Source organism: Portunus trituberculatus, chromosome 23 (assembly GCF_017591435.1).
Source record: "Portunus trituberculatus isolate SZX2019 chromosome 23, ASM1759143v1, whole genome shotgun sequence".
Lineage (NCBI taxonomy): Eukaryota > Metazoa > Arthropoda > Malacostraca > Decapoda > Portunidae > Portunus > Portunus trituberculatus.
Window position 1 is genome coordinate 1,297,176 of NC_059277.1, and position 20,325 is coordinate 1,317,500.

Consider the following 20,325-nt stretch of genomic DNA (forward strand, 5'->3'; position numbering starts at 1 on the left):
AACAGGTAGAACCGTAAAATGAGAGACAAGATGATAAAACATCATCCTCTTGAGATGGGACAGCAATGTTGAAGGGTACATTTTAAACTCTAAGAACATGGTAGGTTACCAACAATACAAGGAGGAAGCGTGTGCTTATGCTCCTGTATCATTTAGCACTCCTGGCGACGTGTGTTGCCGGCAGGATGATCAGCATCTAGATGTGATTTGCTAATTTGTATTTTTGTTTCTCAAGTCTAATCGCATCTGAAGCGTGTCTGACAACAATATCAGGGCCTAACTGAAGCGGTTGGAGAAGACTTGTATAGTATTCAGGTTTTTCGGTTTTCGTGACTGTGTATCAAAACATTTTATAATGATACCCTGTTTATAAACAGCCATTGTAGTTCAACAGGCACAGCTGTATAATCCTATCGTAACGTGACACTTTCTTTACTGATCTACGTGTTTTATTCATAACATTTTGCATGGTTTAAAACGATGATTAGGTAGATTATATTAATTAATTTACATTAATCTAATGTATTAACACAACTGAGACCAACATTTTAACAGTCATTAAAGAAATTCCTCTTGAAAGAATTATTTATCAAACAGACTGTATGCCATTATTCTTTATAAATGATGCTCAGTGTCCAGTAAGTTATCCATTGTCAAATACAATACATAAAACTATCATTAGCAAAAAGGTTGAAAGTCACTCCATGTTCACTTAGATGAGACTACAATAGTATAAATATATAATATTGGCCCTAGGACACTTACTAGTGAACTTCATAGTGAACACTGATTAGAGAATGTGTTTCCCTACTTGTACACAAAAACTCCTGTATAGTTTAGTCAAACCAGACTGACTTGTTACTCGGGTTGTTGGCTTCACCTGTCCTGTACTGATATGTTTACACTTGACATGCACATGGCAATCTTTTTATTGCTTGTACTCTCATCTCTTGCTATAATTTATCTAAATCTGTAAAATGTCATATACAATTCCATAACTCATTGAGTTGTTTTTTATTTAGAGATGAAAGTGACGCTGCAATCTTCCACTACACTTAGCAACATGCTGCCGCCTCTCTGTCCTTGATATGTGAATCCCCTAGATCGTTCCCAGTTGCTCATGGTCAGGTCAGGTCACTCTCAAACTTGAGCTGGTAACCATGCTGACGCCCAAAGCACTAAGTTCATCTGGTTTGACTATAGATAGCTCTTGAAGTGATCGTCTTTCAACAAGGATTTTGAATGCCATATAACATTGTCTGTGATTTTTTAAAGTTGTGAACAACTGCTCAAGACTAGACAGAGATAGCCAATCTGCTTTTACTTAATTCAACTTTGGTTAGTTCAGTATAGGTTTGGTTAGGCTTGGTATGCTTTAGTTATGTTAGGTTAGGAACCCCATTTATATGTGTTTGAAACTTACATTAATGCTGCTAGGGATTTTAAAAAATTTGTGGGCTTTTTATTGGGAGTTCTTTTGCGAGCAACTGGTCTTAACTAACTCATAATTAGACAGTGATAATAAAGTTACTAATGGTATTTACTAAAGAAACCTGTTTTTCTGGTAAACTTTGATACATTTTGATTGATTTTGTAGTTTTTTTTGTTTTTATTTGTCAAAAACTACTTTGTTCTTTATGGAGGGAGTTGGGGTTAGAATGAAAACTGGTTAGTGGTAGAAAGTGATGGACACATGTCGGAGAAGGAAACTGAAACTTAGATTAATGTAGGAAAGAATAAGGTAATGAGATCCACCAGAGAGGCAGGTGATAGGATGAACACTGAATGATGGAAAGCTACTGGAATTAGACCATTTCAAATATTTTGTATCTGCAGTAGTGGTAGATGCAGAAGCAAAGACGTAGATTAGAGCTATGGTGAAAGAAAAAAAAAAGTGTTAAGAGGTGTGAATAGACTATTTGAGAATAGTGCACTTAGAATGAATATAATGATAATATTGTATGAAGAGATAGTAGTGCCTACTTCACTATTCAGTGATTCAGTGCTGAGACATGGAGTATTGGAGTGGCAGATAAGAAGAGACTGAATGGGATGGAGATGAGATGTCTAAGTGGAGTTGAACTGAGTCAGAAATGAGAAAGTGAGGAAAACAAATGTTGTAAAATATTAGGCAGGACAGGCAGAACAGTGTGTGTTGAGATGGAATGAGTAACTATGTTAAAAGAAAAGTGTGAAATTGGTAGGTAGTCTAGTCCTCTTATGGGATGGATAGATAAGGCAAAGAAGGCCATAAAGGGAAGAGGATTGACACTGGAGCATAAGAGTGATTGTGAATGGAGAGCAGTTGTGAGTGTGTGAGGAATGATGTGGTCCTGGGATCTCTTGAGAGAGGTGCCATACGTCAGTGGTCTTAAACAGATGTGGGGGATTCAGGTGAAGAGAAGAGTAGTAGCTACTTGCCATAAAGGAGCTTTGGTCCAGACTAAAACTGTCAAAGTTTTGGGACTAATCTCCATAAAATGAGGACAAGAGCTCTTTCATCTTCTCTGTTTGAGAGGAAAGGGCTGTGGGAGTGCTGTGAATGAGTGTGAATGTAAAAGTTGTGTGCTTTATCTTGACTATCCCTCTTTTGGGAGACACCTTTGGTATATGTATGTATGCCAGTCCTATTCAAGAGTGTATTATTATTTCAGTGTGTTTCTGTGCACCACCCACAACTCAAAGATGCCCTGTCAGTTGCTGTGAGAGGAAGCAGAGTTGGAGCAGCTAGTGAAGAAGGAAGAGGTGGTAGTGAAGAGAGAAGAGGAACACTCATGGAGAGAGTGGTTCTTGACAGCAGCCTGCCAATATGAGATGCCAGTTATGCATTTCTGCTCTATTACATACATAGGAGGACAATCAACATCATTTTTTGTCTTTGATCATTATCTGCTACTTTCTGTTGGTACACTAAGCCAACATGAGTTTTGATTTTATTGTTGATATTGCAAGCGATGACGACACTGCATATGCATTTCTGCAGGAACGTCATTGCATAAGACATGCAACTCCAAAGTGCATTCATTGTGATAGGCTCATGACTTGGGTTAAGAGTGGCAGGGGCATAGACTTTCAATGGAGGTGCCCAGAGCACAAGAGTCACAAAGTCCGTGCACGCTCTGGATCCTTCTGGCAAAATTCACGTTTGTCATTTTCAAAACTTCTGCAACTAGCTTTCTTTTGGAGCTACAGCATACAGAACAAGACATGTGAAGAATTCACTGGCTTGCAAAATAGAACAGTGATTCAGTGGTACCAGTACTTCAGAAATGTTTGTTCTCATTATCTTTTAAAAAACCCCATTATGATTGGAGGCCAAGGTGTAATTGTTGAGCTTGATGTGCCTATTATGTCAAGAAAAAGATTAAACAAAGGCCAGCTTGTTCCGGAAAGACAGATTTTTGGAGGAGTTTGTCCTGATACTCAAGATGGTTTCCTTGTGCTTGTGCCAGACAGTGAGGCAACTACACTGCTTCCCCTCATTCAGGAACATGTCCATCCTGGCTCCATAATCTACACTGATGCAAGTGCCTCATATAAAAGTATTCCTAAGATGAATGTGGAACCACGTTATGTCCATTGCACTGACAACCCTGTCTGCATAAATAGTGTAGAAAATTATTTGGCAAAGGCTAAGAATAAGTTCAAAACAATGTGTGGGATCCAAGTAAGTTTTGTTGACAGTTATTTGGATGAATTTCAATGGAGAGAAAGGTTTGGAAAAACTGGAATGGATGCATTTGACAATCTGCTACTTCACATCAGTCAGTGGTATCCAACTCCATAAGAATCAGTAGTAATGCCCATCTCACAGTAAGAAAATGATATATTTCTTGCCGTAAGTATGATAAATAGTGGAAAGGAATCTATGAGTGTGTGGTATCCAGCATCTTCCACAATGACCACTGGGTACGTGAAAGTGTTATTGTATCTCTCCTCAAGGATTATTAAAGAGTGTTGCAGGGAGTGTGATAGAAAATTTGAGGTTGTGTGGTTGTGATATTCAACATTCTAATACTGTATTCACATATGATGCTGGACTTGCAACTTAAAAATAATTTCATGTCGTATAATTCAAAGTTCATTGGAAAGTATTGGGAAAATTTTATTGTGTGTTACTGTATAACTAAATGTGGAAGACTATGACATTGTGGTGGGAACATCTGAGTGAGGCAGGGTAGTGATGAGAGTAGCAGAGACTGGTCAAAGAAAGTAGAAGGGGATGACAAAAGAAATATGGTGTACATTGTTGCATGGAAATATCTTCACTCAACCAGTGTTGCACAGAAATGCATAATTGGAAACTTGTACCTCTGGAACCCAGCTGGATTGGAGTAATATGAGACATTTTCCACAAGAGCTTACAAGAGGAGCAGATGGCAAAGGAAGACAGTGCTGAAGATATTAATAATGGATCTTAGGTAATATACAACACTATTCTCTCTCTCTCTCTCTCTCTCTCTCTCTCTCTCTCTCTCTCTCTCACACACACACACACACACACACACACACACACACACACACACACACACACACACACACACCCGGTAGCTCAGTGGTTAGAGCGCTGGTTTCACAAGCCAGAGGACCGGGGTTCGATTCCCCAGCCGGGTGGAGATATTTGGGTGTGTCTCTTTTCACGTGTAGCCCCTGTTCACCTAGCAGTGAGTAGGTACGGGATGTAAATCGAGGAGTTGTGACTTTGTTGTCCCGGTGTGTGGTGTGTGCCTGGTCTCAGGCCTATCCAAAGATCGGAAATAATGAGCTCTGAGCTCGTTCCATAGGGTAACGTCTGGCTTTCTCGTCAGAGACTGCAGCAGATCAAACAGTGAAACACAAACACAAACACACCACATAGTGTAGTGGTTAGCACGCTCGACTCACAATCGAGAGGGCCGGGTTCGAGTCCCGGGGCGGCGAGGCAAATGGGCAAGCCTCTTAATGTGTAGCCCCTGTTCACCTAGCAGTAAATAGGTACGGGATGTAACTCGAGGGGTTGTGGCCTCGCTTCCCGGTGTGTGGCGTGTGTTGTGGTCTCAGTCCTACCCGAAGATCGGTCAATGAGCTCTGAGCTCGCTCCGTAATGGGGAAGACTGGCTGGGTGACCAGCAGGCGACTGAGGTGAATTACACACACACACACACACACACACACACACACACACACACACACACACACACACACACACACACACACACACACACACACACACACACACACACACACACACACACACACACACACACCATGTAGTGTAGTGGTTAGCATGCTCGGCTCAACCGAAAAGGCCTGGGTTTGAACCCCGGGTGTGGCGAGGCAAATGGGCAAGCCTCTTAATGTGTAGCCCCTGTTCACCTAGCAGCAAGTAGGTATGGGATGTAACTCGAGGGGTTACTTGCTTGTGATGCGGTGTTCCTGGGTGTTCGTTACTTCTGTAGTGTGGCAGACACACTATCCTGGCCAGATTTGTGAGCAAGATGAAGAGGTGGGTGGTGGAAGGCATTGGTTAACCAGAGGGGTTTACCTCAGTGTCAACATCACCACCAAGGTTGTGGTGCATTAATGGAGACAGGTGAAATGAGGAATATTTGCAAGTTGTTTTGTATGGTTTTTCATCTTTTTGGATCATGTTCTCCCAACTTGCAAGTGACATGATCACCTTTATCATAGTAATGTTGAAAATTTTTACGTGAAATACTGTGTTATGTGTTGATCTCATAGAGGATTGGAATCTGGCAAGATGCTTGAAAGTAAACTGGATTCCAGCATGGTATGAAGTACAGTGGTGCCTTGAGTTGTGTTCCGTGGTGGAGCTTGTGTCTCAATTTGCTTGTAACTCAAATCAATATTCCCCATTGAAATTAATTGAAATTCCATTCATCTGTTCTTTTATACTTTGATTCTTTATCTAGACATCCTCCTCCCCAATAACAACTTTGTCCATCAGCTTGTTCACCACCACAATAATGATCTACTGGTTAACTTACTGCTCACTGCCTGCTGTCTCAGTGATGAACTATACAGCTTCACTACACCACCACTCCTGAACTGATATATATATATATATATAATGACCTGATGTTTAGTTTTCCTTTACTTTTCCATGCAATCTTTCATCTGATAACAGTAAAAATAATATCTGGAAACTTTATGCTGATAATTATGCACCATGGTTATGACTGTTGGAATCATATTGTTTACCATATGGGTTAAGCATTTAATATTCAAAGCAAGGTATAGCTGAACAAAAAGCAAGTTATTACAATTATATAAATATCCTACATGACTGTAGTAAATAAAATAAAGGTAGTGGCCTAGTCACAGAGGCAAGGTGAAGAATGCATCCTGCTTGCTGAGTATGGTACCTCAATGGCACACCACTCTGGCAGATGAGTACTCTTTCTAGAGATCTTGCTGTGTTAACATACCAAATTATCAATTAGCATTCAGGTCTTTCCTCATGTAATGCAGAAACTTTTTTCCAGTGTCAGCTCAAAGGTTACTGAAAATAATAATAAACCTAGTGTCAAAGAATTTGGAACTATTTTGTAAATTCAACTATTCATATTGGTTTCTGTTGTAAATCTAATCTATCATATTAGCTTTGTTTAATTGTATTGAGTTATACAGTCAAGTAATACCAAGGAAAATGGTCTATCTTGAACTAGAAGTGAACTGAGATGAATACACAAACATAAAATGCTGAGGCAAGTATGAATGACAGAAAAGAGAGTGAGAAAGGTTATAACCAATAAGGATAGCTGTTACAAACAGCTATCCTTTGCATAGTGCAATGCTGCATTAATGTTACTGCTTTATCATAACAACTTGCTATCAAGTATTTCAAGACGTTTTTGCTCTCTGCAGATTTGTCTTGGCTAGCCCAGATGCACTGCTGCTGGTCCTGGTGGGTCTCATATTGTCACACACTACTCCAAGGAAAGCAAGTCTTCTGTGCCACCTTCACACACTTGAGGAAGAACTGCATGAAATCTCTCTATTAATGTATTGTTAAATACTTCAATCATTGTTTTGTCATTCATCAAAATTCTAGTTTAATAATTAGGTTTTTGTTGATTAGAAATAGAGTAAGTTTTTAATATAAAATTTAAATATGAAATTTAAGTTAGCTTGATTCAGAAAGGCAGGTATAGTGACACATTTACAACAACAGCTGTATTTGAGGAAAAATTGAGGAAATAAAGATGCTTATAGCTCCCCTGTAGCATAAATATGTATCCTGAAAGAACTGGAAGAGCCAATTAGAGGAAGGTGATTATATTAACCATTATAAACTAGATTGATATGAAATAACACACAAATTTAAATTAGCTTTGGCTCTATGAATTAAGATAAGTGGAAGTTGATATTAAATGCTTTCTTCACCAAGCCCCAAAATTGTATTCAGATTCATCTATTTTTTAATCTTAAACTTCATTATGTGGATGCTTGTCAGATGTATAGAACAGTTATCTTATTTCATGACTTAATTGGCAAGTTCCTGCCAGATCTGTAAAATAAATCATTCTACAGATCATGGGGATGAATCTGTGGGAGAACATGGAAGAAAAATGAAAGCATTGTGGTGTAAAACAAAGAAAATAAAGAGGAAACAAAGGAGTGCAATTCTAGATGCAGGGCCTGCCAGAACCTTGCAGCTTCTTTTTATTTTTTTTATTTTTTATTTTTTATCTAAGAATATGTTCTATTGAGGCAGTTGCTTGAAAAGTATCTATAATAGACAGGGAAGATAGCAAGAATGGTGAAATGTTCATGGATTGTTAAATGTGTGAATTTGTAAAGAATGAAAATTATAATATACATGAAGTGAAGGCGAATTTGAGCAAAATTATTTTTTTAGTGTAAGGAGAAAAGTTACATAATACTGGGAAAACAATGGCTTAGTAGATGATGAGAAATGCATTTGTGTTTACTGGACACCCTGAGAAAGATGACTATAGAATATGGCTAACATGAAGATCTTAGAAGAGGAAGATCACTAGGAATATATTCTTAGGGAGGGAAGGTAAAAATTGAAGCTATTCATCACTTAACTGGTATACATGTGTAACATTTTCAACACTTACAGTTATAAAATTGTTATTAAAAAGTACAAGAATTCGTAGATACACTAGTTCAAAATGATTGACCATAAGCAGGTAATTGAAGCGGGTAACAATGGATGCACCTGCGTGTGGAGCATCTCGTGTTTATGTAGTGCTGCTCAGACAGTACGTGTATGAGTCGTGTCCATATCAGGTGACATTACAAATTAATAATGAATAAATAAATTTTTTTTTGAAATGGTCATAATTAGTTTCTTGCAGTATCCACGTTGTTAAACAATCCTGCAACACTACTAAGCATTAAGACGTATTTGCCCATTTCCTAAAGCTGTGTACATTTTTTCATAAGATTTCTTTACTGATTTTGAAGTACGTATGATTAATGTCTCAGATTCATGTGTAATAGTAAGATTTTGTCTGTGAATATCTTGAAATTCTAAATTTCAGTTCCAGAAAGAAAATACAGAGGTAAAAATAATGTGGAGACTGGTTCAATAAACATGAAGTGAACGCTCCTCTACCGCAGGGAACATCCAGTAGATAAGTAGAAACACACATATCTGAAAACAAACAACAAATAACATCGAATTACAATTACCTTACTACGACATTACGATAGCATAAAAAAAATAATGGACTCGATTAGGTAGATGATAACTGCCTAACGACAGAGCTTGCTAAATCAGCACTTGATAGATACCACATCACCTTGATTAAGCTGAGCCCAGTGGGGGTGAGCGTACGGTATTATATAGCAACTACAGCTCGCTTGGGGACGGATAATAGCCACTGGACACGTCGACAATCTGTCTTGCACACTTAAGATTCTCACCCTTGTGTTGCCTTGATCGCCGCGCGGAGATCAGTACAGAGTACGCCACACCATTCTGTGAGTCTTTAGTGACTGAAGGTGCTGAAGGACATCACTTTTCTTTCAACAATGGAGCTCTATACAACTAAAAGTAAGTGGTGAAGCTTCAGTCTTGCATACAGAACTCGTGTCTCCCTGTATAATGCTGTTAACAAATGTGGTATTACATGTATTGTTTTAAACATATTTCACCATAGTAACTTAACATCTATCTAGCATTATATTATATTGACATTATAGTCAGTGCCTTATAAGGAAATAAGTCGTGTCCGTTCATCTATAATAACTATTGTGTGAATATATCTATAACGGACTCATTCACTACACAGTTAACATCATAATCACAGCAAGATTAAACTACCATTATACTATTTTGTGGTTCGAATTTACAGGGTTATCATGGCAAGATTACACTAGACCAGTAGGTTGTGTTGTGAATTTACGTGCCTCTCCTGACTGCGGTGTTGATTGCTATATGATGGGAATGTAAGGGACAGTGAACTGGAGAGATAGATACAACGAAAATAGTAGATTTTTAGTTTACTCGTTGGACAGACATCACTTGAAGCTGCAAGAAGACCAACAAATGATTGTTGCCACTCAGTGATTGCTAGCTAACATGGCCGATAACACTAACTTTCATTATGAATCTACTATCTAGTCTTAATTGGTATTAGAAAACACTGTCTTTCCTAAATGCGTGAACCAATGCGCGAAACTGCTTAATTGGGAACTAGTCTGAGCAGCAACGCCCCCAGTGGGATAACCTTGAGCATACACCAAGCTTGGCTTACAGGGATCAGCGCCGCTTTCTCTGCTGCGGCCAGTGCTGCCAGGTCAAGTTGCGAACTTTACCGTAAATACACTTTTGATATTACCTTGTTTGCTTTAGAATTACCCTGTTTGTTAAAAATCTATTTTATTAAAGATCATTTTCATGTATGTATATGTAAGAAATATTACCATAATATGTACGGTGATGAAATAATAACTTCAAATTAAATAATGTACGTTACCCTAATAATGGTCTAATTACCATAAAACAAGGTAATTACTATGCACCTGATGGCACAATGATTCGAGTGGCTGCGACTGCCGTAGGCACGTAGCCTGACGGCTGACTCATCTGTCGACGTCGCCTCCTTAGGGTTGCCAATTCACTTGACAACACAGCCACGCCCTAACTTGCCATCGCGAGTCTCCCTCAATCTTTTTAATATATATATATATATATATATATATATATATATATATATATATATATATATATATATATATATATATATATATATATATACACACACACAAGAAAAAAATAGTAAAAAACGCAGCTCATTTACAATAACTGCCTTGCAATGGTGACGGACCGACGGTGCCCTTGTACAACAAACACTCAAATAGATAAGCGTAACATTAATAGTGTTATCAGGTGACACCACAGGGAAGGACTTAAAGACTGAAATAGAAAAATTCAAAGACCCCCTGAGGTGCTTACCAAGATAGTGGCTCTCTTGGCCTTTTACTGGTTGGCTCTTGGGTGAAGTTTTGTTATGAAACGAGGCCATTCGATAAACAGTCCTGCATGTTGAGTGGAGTGTTGTGATAATTCAAACGTGTTTCCACTAGGTAGAGGTGTGTGTGTGTGTGTGTGTGTGTGTGTGTGTGTGTGTGTGTGTGTGTGTGTGTGTAAAATGGTTCACTCGTGAACAGTCCGTTGATGTAGTACGCAGTGGTGGTGGTGGTTATATATTTCCTTAATCCTTTCGTTTTTCATTTATTTGTGCATTACGTTTATTGTTTAGCGGAATGAAATTATTGCTGCTGCTGCTGCTGCTGCTACTGCTACTACTACTACTACTACTACTACTACTACAGTATATTCAGCGCAACGTAAAATAATCATTAGGGTGCGGCACCAGTTTGATAGAGTCCACATTTCATCGGCCCGTCCATAGCAAGACTGCGTGTGTGAGGGCAGGTCAGGTCACTCAGGTGGAAGTAAAGACAAGGTCGCGCTCCTCCGTTCATATGTTACGTTTAGGATGTGGGCAAAACTTATACAGAAAACACGCTTTGATTTTTCCCTCAGTGATGATGTGGAGCGAAAGTTAAGGCGGGTTCACACGTGCCAATTTGCGACTGAGAATTTACGCAGGTTGAGTTTCCGTTTGCAACTACTTTCTCCAGTCGCTAGGCACCGATTTTGAGCTGGAAACTCTATGTACGTAAAATTTCAGTCGCAAATTGGCACGTGTGAACCCGCCTTTAGAATGATTTCGGAAATAACTTTGAAAATACATAAATTTATATACAGGATGAGGAGGTTGAGAAAAAAGGCAAGCCGGTGATCTATGGAAATGTGATAGTAGTGGAGGAAACCCGTGAGACCCCAAGACCACACCCAAACGACCATTTTGCGCTGCGCTGAGAATAGGCGTTGTTAGTGGCGTCATGGCAAGACCAAACACGTTTGCGTTTTTACTGAACACAATGCTGAGGAGACCGTCGGTGATGCCAGACGACCGCGATCTCAATTCTATGGAGATGTTATTGTACACCTCAGTCGCTTGGGTGTCCTGATTGGCTGAAAAGCGTTTGCCAAACGCCAACAAACACTAATGCTTCTACGATGTGTGACAACAAGGACAACTTACAACATAGTACGATATAGTCTCGTTAATGTACGACTTGACTTACGACATCTTACGACAGGCCAAAAACCGTTAAAATGACGTCATTATTGCAGGCGACAACCCTTCTACGACCGTCGGGGACGTCGCAGTAAAAAAAAAAAAAAAAAAGTAGTGTGACCCCAACATTACCAAGCAACATTTCAACAGCTCTAAAACAACTTTACGAGAAATGGCTGTGTTAAGCTTCTGTCTGTTTGGAAATAGGATTGCTTGAAAGAATGCAGAGGCTACATTAAAACCATCTTGTTACCATCAATTCTAAGGTTTTCTAAGGTTTTCCAAGCGTCTAGCTCACAAAGACTTGTCACTGATCGATATTTTAAACAACCAATATTTTATACAATCCATTCTCTGAACCTCGAAGGGTCGTCATTGCAGTATTTGTTCATAAACTCAGAGATGACTTCCATCTGTATTTAATGGTAAAGGTTTACTAGATTTTCACTTGATAGTTGACTTTATTCTAATTTGATGATCTGACCTACTGGCTAAAGTGTTTCCGTGGCTTCATCTTTGTTCTTTGTGGATCTTGATTGGAAATGTTGAAGATTTACTTGATTCTCTCTTGATCTGACCCAGTGATCTAATGTTTCCGTGGTTTACTCGCCTGACAGATGACGTGCTGGTGAACCCGAGGAGCGAGTATCGAGTCACCAGGAGGTACCACGGGAAGGTGAAGGCAGTGGTGTTCGACTGGGCAGGTGTGTGTGTGTGTGTGTGTGTGTGTGTGTGTGTGTGTGTGTGTGTGTGTGTGTGTGTGTGTTTGTTTACAAGTCTAATGAATTCCATGTCTTTAAATTGAAAATATATTAAGGTAAGAACTCAACTACTAGATATTGAGAGCCTCTTCCACTTGATTGACATATTAATAAAGTGTCATTTTCACCTTGGTTTACAGGTACGGTGATTGACTGCGGCGTGTTCTCTCCTGCCGGTGCCTTCATGGAGCTGTTCAAGGAGGAAGGCGTTGAGGTGACCAGCGAGGAGGCTCGGGGACCCATGGGCATGCACAAGCGGGTAACCACACTGCCACTTCACCTGTTGGATGGGGAACAGTTTAATATGAAATATGAAATCATCTTACTTTGTCCGATAAAATATTTAAATTCATCATTTCCCTAAAATCCTGACTGCTTTTGCCACTTTACCTGCTGGGATGAAACTTTTTTTGATACGAAACAAAACTACCTCATTTTCCACGATAAAACATTTTAGAATAGTTCGTCACCCATTCTTCCTCATTTTACGTAGAACAATCAACATCCAAACTTTTGTCATTTCATCGGTTGAAGCTTAAAACTGAAAACTCGGTCTCTTTACTTTCTGAAATAAAACTTTCTGACAGTTCTTCATCATTCTGTTCTCCCTCACTTCTTTTATGACTCTCTCCCCATAGGATATACTATACACCCTATACACCTTATCTAATGCATTAAGAAAAAGTTTCCATGTAGCTAAAACTACACGAGTTTTAATGGTGTTTTTACGGTATTAGGGACAAACTAACAAAACATCTACATTAACAGGAGAAACAGTCTTAAAAAACAAGTTAGTCATCTCTGTGGCCTTCGAAAATGGTCATGGTGACAGAGAAGCTATTCTGAATACGAATCAACATCCTGACTCTGCTTTTTCTCGGTCCAGGCTCACATATGCAAGATGCTGGAGATGGAAAGGGTGCGGGGAGCGTGGCTACAGAAGAAGGGAGCACCGCCCACAGAGGGAGATATTAATAGAATGTACGCCAAGTTTGTGCCAAAGAACATCGCGGCGCTGCAGACTCATTCCAAGTTGATCGACGGTGAGAGAGAGAGAGAGAGAGAGAGAGAGAGAGAGAGAGAGAGAGAGAGAGAGAGAGAGAGAGAGAATTACTTAACATTCTCTTGCACTTCAACTTCAAAAATCTTCCATAAAACGTGTTGGAATTATGGAAAAAAAAAAAAAATCAGCCACTGTCAATAACCACACCCTTCCATTCCACACAGGCACGGTGGAATGCGTGGAGGAGCTTCGCAAGATGGGCATCAAGATTGGCTCCTGCACAGGCTTCCCTTCAGCCATCGTGGAGAAGCTGAAGCCGCTCGCCGCCGCCCAAGGCTACGTGCCGGACGTGTATGTGGCTGCTGACGAAGTGCCACAGGCCAGACCGATGCCCTACATGGTGAGTGGCGGCCTGGTGATATTATGCGGTGGTCTTGTTGATGCTTTTATTTCTTGTGACCTTTTCTTCGTGGTCCAGTGCGCTTGCTTGGGGGAGAAGAGTTCCCAAGCGCATGGGTTTGAATCCTGGCCATAGTTCGAGGTTCAGGAGGTCAAGACTAGTCCTTATTAGCAATGGTAGATTAATGAAACCGTATGTAAAAACCGGTAAAAAAAAAAAATAAATAAATCTTGAATTCTATCCTGGCCTTCTTGTATAGTTTGAAAGTGATCGTGTTGATGCTTCCATTCCCACAATTCAGCATCTTTATTTTATTGATTAATTTATTGATTATCATTATTTCTTAACTTTAAGAGGGCCTGGCAACGGACAAAAAAAAAAAAAAAAAAAAAAATAAATAAAAAAAATAAAAATAAAGAAGAACGAGGTAAAGTTAATTGAAGGTGCACCGGTCCCTAAAGAAACCAGTCCGATAACGTCAGATTAAAATGATAAGTGTCTTGAAAGTAAGGGTTAACAAGATGGTAGATAAACAAAAACCATCACATCTGAAGGGGATGGAAGGAAAAACTGACGTAACTTGACATAAGCTAAGAGGTGTATCATGCAAGCCTCCAAACGCTGTGAACTCAGTATTTCACACCTATAGCGTATTTGAGACTGGAAAAGCAACCTCTTTTTCCTCTTACAAAAATTAAGAAGTTGAAAAATGAGAGAATAAATGTCGATGCTTGAATTATTCGGTAAAAAGAAATGAGAGTGACATTCGTACTGCATAGCACAAATTTCCTAGCTAGTTTCTGGAACTTCCTACCTGCTTCTGTATTTCCATCTTCTTTTATAACCTGAACTCATTGAATAGGAAGGTTTCAAGACGTTTCCTACACTTCTAGCTAACTCTTTCGGACCTGCTCGGGACTGACATCTAAGTGGGTCTTTTTGTTGCCCTTGGCCAGATTTCCCCTCTTACATAAAAAAAAAAAAAATAAATAAAGTAAAACTAGTAAATAACGTGACAATTCCTGCTGTGTTCAGGTTTGGCTCAATGCAATACGCCTGGACGTGAACCCGATCGAGGCTGTGGTGAAGGTGGACGACACGGTGGACGGCATCAAGGAAGGCATCACCGCGGGAAGCTGGACCATCGGGGTGGCCAGGACGGTGAGTGCCAGCTTGGGATCGTATTAACCCCTTCAGTACTAAGACGCATTTTTTACCATGAGTTTTGGATACGATTCGATGATTTTATTTACATTAGGAAGGGTCTATGGAGGTCAGAAGAGTAATGGCCAGAGTCTTTGCTATTTTAGTCCCTACACAAGTTTCTGAAACTGTATATAATCACCAAATAGTAAGCAGAATAAGTATGAAAACGCGGCGTGGTACTGAAGAGGTTAAAGTTCCATCACCAAGCTTCTTTCAATAGGTTTTTTAGATTGTGTGGGATAATTTTAAGTGTATTTTCATGATTCCAGTGTGAGTTTCAGAGGGTTTTTTTGATGGTCCAAAGTAACCGTTCGTGATAATTCATTTTATACTCGTGTGATGTTTAATTTCAAAGCGCTGAGGAATGGAAGATTGTAAGTTTTAAGCCGATTCAGAAGTGTTGAATTAATCTTGATTTTGTTCAGAATGACTCGCTCTTCATTTGGTGTACTTATAGTCTTACACTTTTTTTTTCTTTTTATTAATCTTGCTATTCTTTCTTTGTCATTATTCTGTCCAGCTAATGTTTTTGGCTGCTTTTTTTTTTTTTTCTGGCCATCATATTTTTCCTATATTCCTTTTGCTTCTGAGTCTTCGTGTGTTTTTATTCTCTCTCTCTCTCTCTCTCTCTCTCTCTCTCTCTCTCTCTCTCTCTCTCTCTCTCTCTCTCTCTCTCTCTCTCCTGTCCACCGTTTTAATTTTCACAATTATGTTACATCCACATTCTTCTTTTCTCTTATTTTCTCACTATTGTTTTCTCCAGTTCACATTATCCACCTTACTCTCACTTCAGTTTCCTGTTCCGCTTACGATCACTATAACTCTCTTCCTTGTGTTCCTCAGGGCAACTATGTGGCGGCAACGGAGGAGCAGCTGGCCACGATGCCTCTTCAGGATCTTGAGTGGCGACTGAACAGAGCGTATGATCTTCTGCATGACGCCGGCAGTCACTACGTGGTGGACTCGGTCAAGGACGTCCCGGCGGTGGTCAGGGATATCAACAGACGCCTGGCTTTGGGGGAGAGGCCTTGAGGGGAGAGAGTCGAGAGACAGCTAAGGGATGGGGTGCGAGAACAAAACATTTGGTACTTAGGGAAAGGAAATCGAACAGAAATTGAAGCTGTATAAGGAATAATTTTAATTGAAAGATGAAATGAACACAAAAAAGAGTAGAAGGGAACACGAACTGGAACCAGAAAAGCGAAAAGAAACAAATAATGAGAAAAGTATGGAAAAAGAACAAAAACTGAATAAAATATATATAAACTGAAAGAAATCACAGCTCTATTATGAAAGTGGAAGATAACACAACACGAGAGTACAAAGGCCAGTCAAGAGCACGTCATCTCTATCCCCATACGTTGAGGCAGCTCACGTCAGGACGACTGGTGATGCTTAAACATTTCCATTACGAAAATACACATATCAAAACTTATTTCCATTACAATTTAAATAAAATGATATGAACGCACTATGTTTCTTTCTCCTGTCTTGTCACTAATTTGCAACAGTGAAAAGAACCTAAACGAACAGAAAAATATCGCCTCATAGTACAATATTTCCCGAGGAGAGAGAGAGAGAGAGAGAGAGAGAGAAAACGCTTGCCATTAATTTTAACCCACAATGAATTCTAACATTCGTCTTCCAAGAGACTAAATATACACCAAGATGGATGGAGTTACTGAGGGAGTGCCAGACGCTGAACAAATAAGCGAATGATGAAAAAAAAAAAAAAAAAAAAAAAAAAAAGCAACAACTAAAGTCACATGGCACAGGAAAAAAATCCAGAAAATTCCAATTAATTCTGAAATGAATAGCAAAAGTAACAAAATATAGTTCAAATAGAATATGCAAAATTGAAAGCGTTGGTAAGAGTCAGTAGTTAATAAGGTTGTCCCCCCTGCCTGTTAGTACTTTTCCCGTTATCTTCGCTTAACTGTGGGCGAGAGAGCACGGTGCCATTATTGCATTATGGACTATGTTTTGTTGCACGTGTTTTATGTTTGATGAAAATTTAAGCGTAACTGACAATTTCTCTGACGAAGATGATAAAGTAAAGAAGTTAATGATTTGTTATAGTGAAGCTGCCTGAAGTTTTTATTGAATCATGTTACTATGTGGAGTTATTGTTTGTTGTTACCATGTGTGTGATTTTTAAAATAATATTAATTTATCTATTTCCATGCAAGAGGGGAAAACAGGCCAGAAGCAACAAAAACGACCTCATAAAAAGGGCCACTGAGATGCCAATCTCTGAACAAAACCGAGAAAATTAGCCAAAAGAAATGGATAAATGTCTTAAACCTCCCTTTTCAATTGAGTTAAGGTCATAGGTGGATGGAAATACAGAAGCAGGTAGGAAGTTCCAAAGTTTACCAACGAAAGGGATGAATGATTAAGAGTACTGATTGACTCTTACATTTGATGAGTAATGATTAATTATATAAAACTTTTCTGAATTTTAAGGTTGTTTTTATAATTCTACAAATGGTTTGATAGTTAACGTGATTTTCAAGGGTGTTCTTAATTCTAGAGATGGTTAAATAAGAATTCTACAGCAGAGTGGGGGGAAAAATAAGCGAAAAATCGTTTAATGGTCTGAACATATTCCTTGTGAGAGTTCAAAGTGCTTGAAAAATACAGTCCGTGCACTTTATCTATAAAAGTCCGTATCATTTGATCAATGGAGCGAGTACAATGCATACTCCATCTGAATTATAAAATCATGAAAACCAGTCAACGTGAACGTAGATTTTCTTTCACTCTAATTTTACCGACAATATCTCTCGTATTATGATGATGTTTGACCTTGAAGGCGCCTCGCGAATAAATTCATTTTGGAAGTATAATATCTACTGTACTATAGTTTTATTAGATAGGGTGGAATCAAAAGTTTTTCGTCTCATAAAACTCCCCTCCTCTGATTGACTGTTTTCATCCTCTTTCTCACTGCCGATATGTTGCATCTCTTTCTATCTTTTATCGCTGTTTTCATGCTAACTGTTCTACTGATCTTGCTAAGTGCATGCCTCCCCTCCTCCTGCGGCCTCGCTGCACAAGGCTTTCTTCTTCCTCTCGTCCCTATTCTGTCCAACTCTCTAACGCAAGAGTTAATCAGTACTCTCAATCATTCATACCTTTCTCTGGTAAACTCTGGAACTCTCTGCCTGCTTCTGTATTTCCATCTTCCTACGACTTGACTTCTTTTCAGAGGGAGGTATCAAGACATTTATTCCTTAATTTTGGCTAACCCTTTACTTTTCTTTCAGGGAACCAGCACTCGTGGGCTTTTTTTTTGTATTTTGTTGCCCATGGCTGGCATCTCTCCTACATAAAAGATAAAAAAATAGTACTGCTATCTTGTAGACCATCTGCAGGGTTCTCATGCGTGTGTTCCCAATGATGATGCCAAAGCCTTGTCAAACTCTCAGTAACCATGAAAACTTTGAAAATCACATTAGCAAACCTCATTCAAACTTCATTCCATTGAAAACCAAACTTGATAACCCCAAACCTAAGAAAGGATAAGAAAGACTACCGTAACTTTTTGAATTATGGAGCCCTCAGGAGAAAAGGGCAAAGGGCAAAGGACACACACACACACACACACACACACACACACACACACACACACACACACACACACACACACACACACACACACACACACTCACTTGAGAGAGAGAGAGAGAGAGAGAGAGAGAGAGAGAGAGAGAGAGAGAGAGAGAGAGAGAGAGAGAGAGAGAGAGAGAGAGACCAGCACCAGTTTTCTCTCTCTCTCTTGGTAGGTTGGAGCTGGTTTTGGAGCTGGCAGAGCTGGATGCACGTCACAGATCTGGCAACATTGTCAAGGAGAAGGTGCGGCCTCAAAATAAAAATGATATGCACTACACTTCAAGGATAACATGATTACGTCACGCAGAATGTACACTCATATAAAAGGGTTGGAGAGTTATTTTCTTGTGCATGACGATAATTATTTCTTTGTTTTTTTCAGTCACGAGTTTACTATGTAATTACTCTTGTATGGACTGACTGTTCTGGTGAAATTACTCTTGATCATTTGAAAGGATAAGATCGAATTCAAAACAGTGATAGAATGATAATCAGATTCTTGCCATTAAGGTGCTCATATTATTTCTTTTTATCACCTGCAGCTTATAAAGAGTTAAGATGAAGAAAAAGAAGAAGAAGAAGAAGAAGAAAAGAAGAAGAAGAAGAAGAAGAAGAAGAAAAGAAGAAGAAGAAGAAGATGATAGTTATACTAATATGAATAATAACTAATCATATTGTCACTTTACAGCTTGGAGAAAACGGACAGAGTAGGTTGAAACATGTTCTCTTTTCACCTCCTTGACTTCTAAAGTTAGATTGCTCTAAGCCTAAGATGTTTATACTGCGAGGCTTCGAAGATGAGAAGAGTGCTAAGAATAAGAAGTAAGCAATTTCTAAGAATAATAATGCCTCTCTATCTCCGTGCCACATCATACCTTAGAACGAACAGTAGGTAAAAAAGTTCCTCACTTCTTTCACCTCCTCGACTGCTTCTTATATTGTACATAGGGAGTTTTAAAGGCGAAACGAGTCAACAGTAAGAGAGAGAAAAAAATCGATGTAAAAAAATAATGATTATACACTGATTTATCGAACTACCTCTCACCACAGCTCAGAAACAGCGAACATAGCAACTTGATTCACGCTCCTGTCACCGCCTCGATCTCTAAGTTGTGCAAAGAGAGATTTTAAAGGTGAAACTGAACAGCGAAGTAAGACCGAGGAGAAAGAAGAAAAAACTGCATAGCGCCCAGTTTTCTTTCTTTCCTCCCGTACCTTTTTCTCTCGTCCATTTTCCACGGTGCTATTCGGCTTGCTCCCGAACAGCGCCGCAGAAGTGGAGGGAACACCACCTCCACAACCACCACCGGTCCACAAGTCCACCCTCCACCAAATTCAGGTTTATCTTACTCTTCCACCACCACCACCACCACCACCACCACCACCACCACCACCACCAATATTAGCGCTATAGACATTGCCACCACCACCACCAACAACAACACCAATATTAGCGCTATACAGACATTACCACCACTGCCACCACTAATATTACCGCTACATAGTCACTGCCACCACCACCATCACTACTTTAGCTTCCACTGGTATTTCATCTCATCACCATTACCTTCTTTCATCACTGTCACTACCACTATTATTTTGATTAATTACTACAACTAAATGACAACAACAATCACTGCTGCTACTATCACAACAAAGCATCACCACCACCACCATCACTACCACATAAATTCCATTTATATTGTACCACGA

The 20,325-nt window shown here is 39.4% G+C and overlaps 1 protein-coding gene and 1 long non-coding RNA gene across 3 annotated transcripts in view; one reads left to right on the forward strand and one right to left on the reverse strand.

Moving 5' to 3' along the window:
- Positions 1 to 6,203: 6,203 nt before the first annotated feature.
- The window catches only part of LOC123507885, a 75,236-nt gene continuing 61,114 nt past the window's right edge, over positions 6,204 to 20,325 (reverse strand). Inside the window, exons 7-8 of the long non-coding RNA XR_006675815.1 lie at positions 12,517 to 12,668; positions 6,204 to 8,626 (exon numbers count right to left, since the gene is read on the reverse strand). This is a non-coding gene — a long non-coding RNA (uncharacterized LOC123507885). The remainder of the gene's footprint in view (positions 8,627 to 12,516; positions 12,669 to 20,325) is intronic.
- Positions 8,623 to 16,466, forward strand: LOC123507882 (phosphonoacetaldehyde hydrolase-like). Of its 2 annotated transcripts, none has more exons than XM_045261165.1 (7): positions 8,623 to 9,028; positions 12,245 to 12,331; positions 12,529 to 12,647; positions 13,275 to 13,431; positions 13,616 to 13,791; positions 14,827 to 14,952; positions 15,841 to 16,466. In XM_045261165.1, exons 1-7 carry the CDS (start codon positions 9,007 to 9,009, stop codon positions 16,027 to 16,029), a joined length of 876 nt encoding a protein of 291 aa, XP_045117100.1. In that variant the 5' UTR covers positions 8,623 to 9,006; the 3' UTR covers positions 16,030 to 16,466. The 2 variants fall into 2 exon arrangements, with proteins under 2 accessions (XP_045117100.1, XP_045117099.1); XM_045261164.1 differs by lacking the exon at positions 8,623 to 9,028 and adding an exon at positions 11,277 to 11,597.

Coding starts and splice junctions, on each gene's coding strand:
- LOC123507882 (XM_045261164.1), top strand. CDS start 11,567: ATGTGTGACAACAAGGACAACTTACAACATA. Junction 12,648..13,274: donor CCATGGGCATGCACAAGCGG/GTAACCACACTG, acceptor TTCTCGGTCCAG/GCTCACATATGCAAGATGCT. Junction 13,792..14,826: donor CCAGACCGATGCCCTACATG/GTGAGTGGCGGC, acceptor TGCTGTGTTCAG/GTTTGGCTCAATGCAATACG.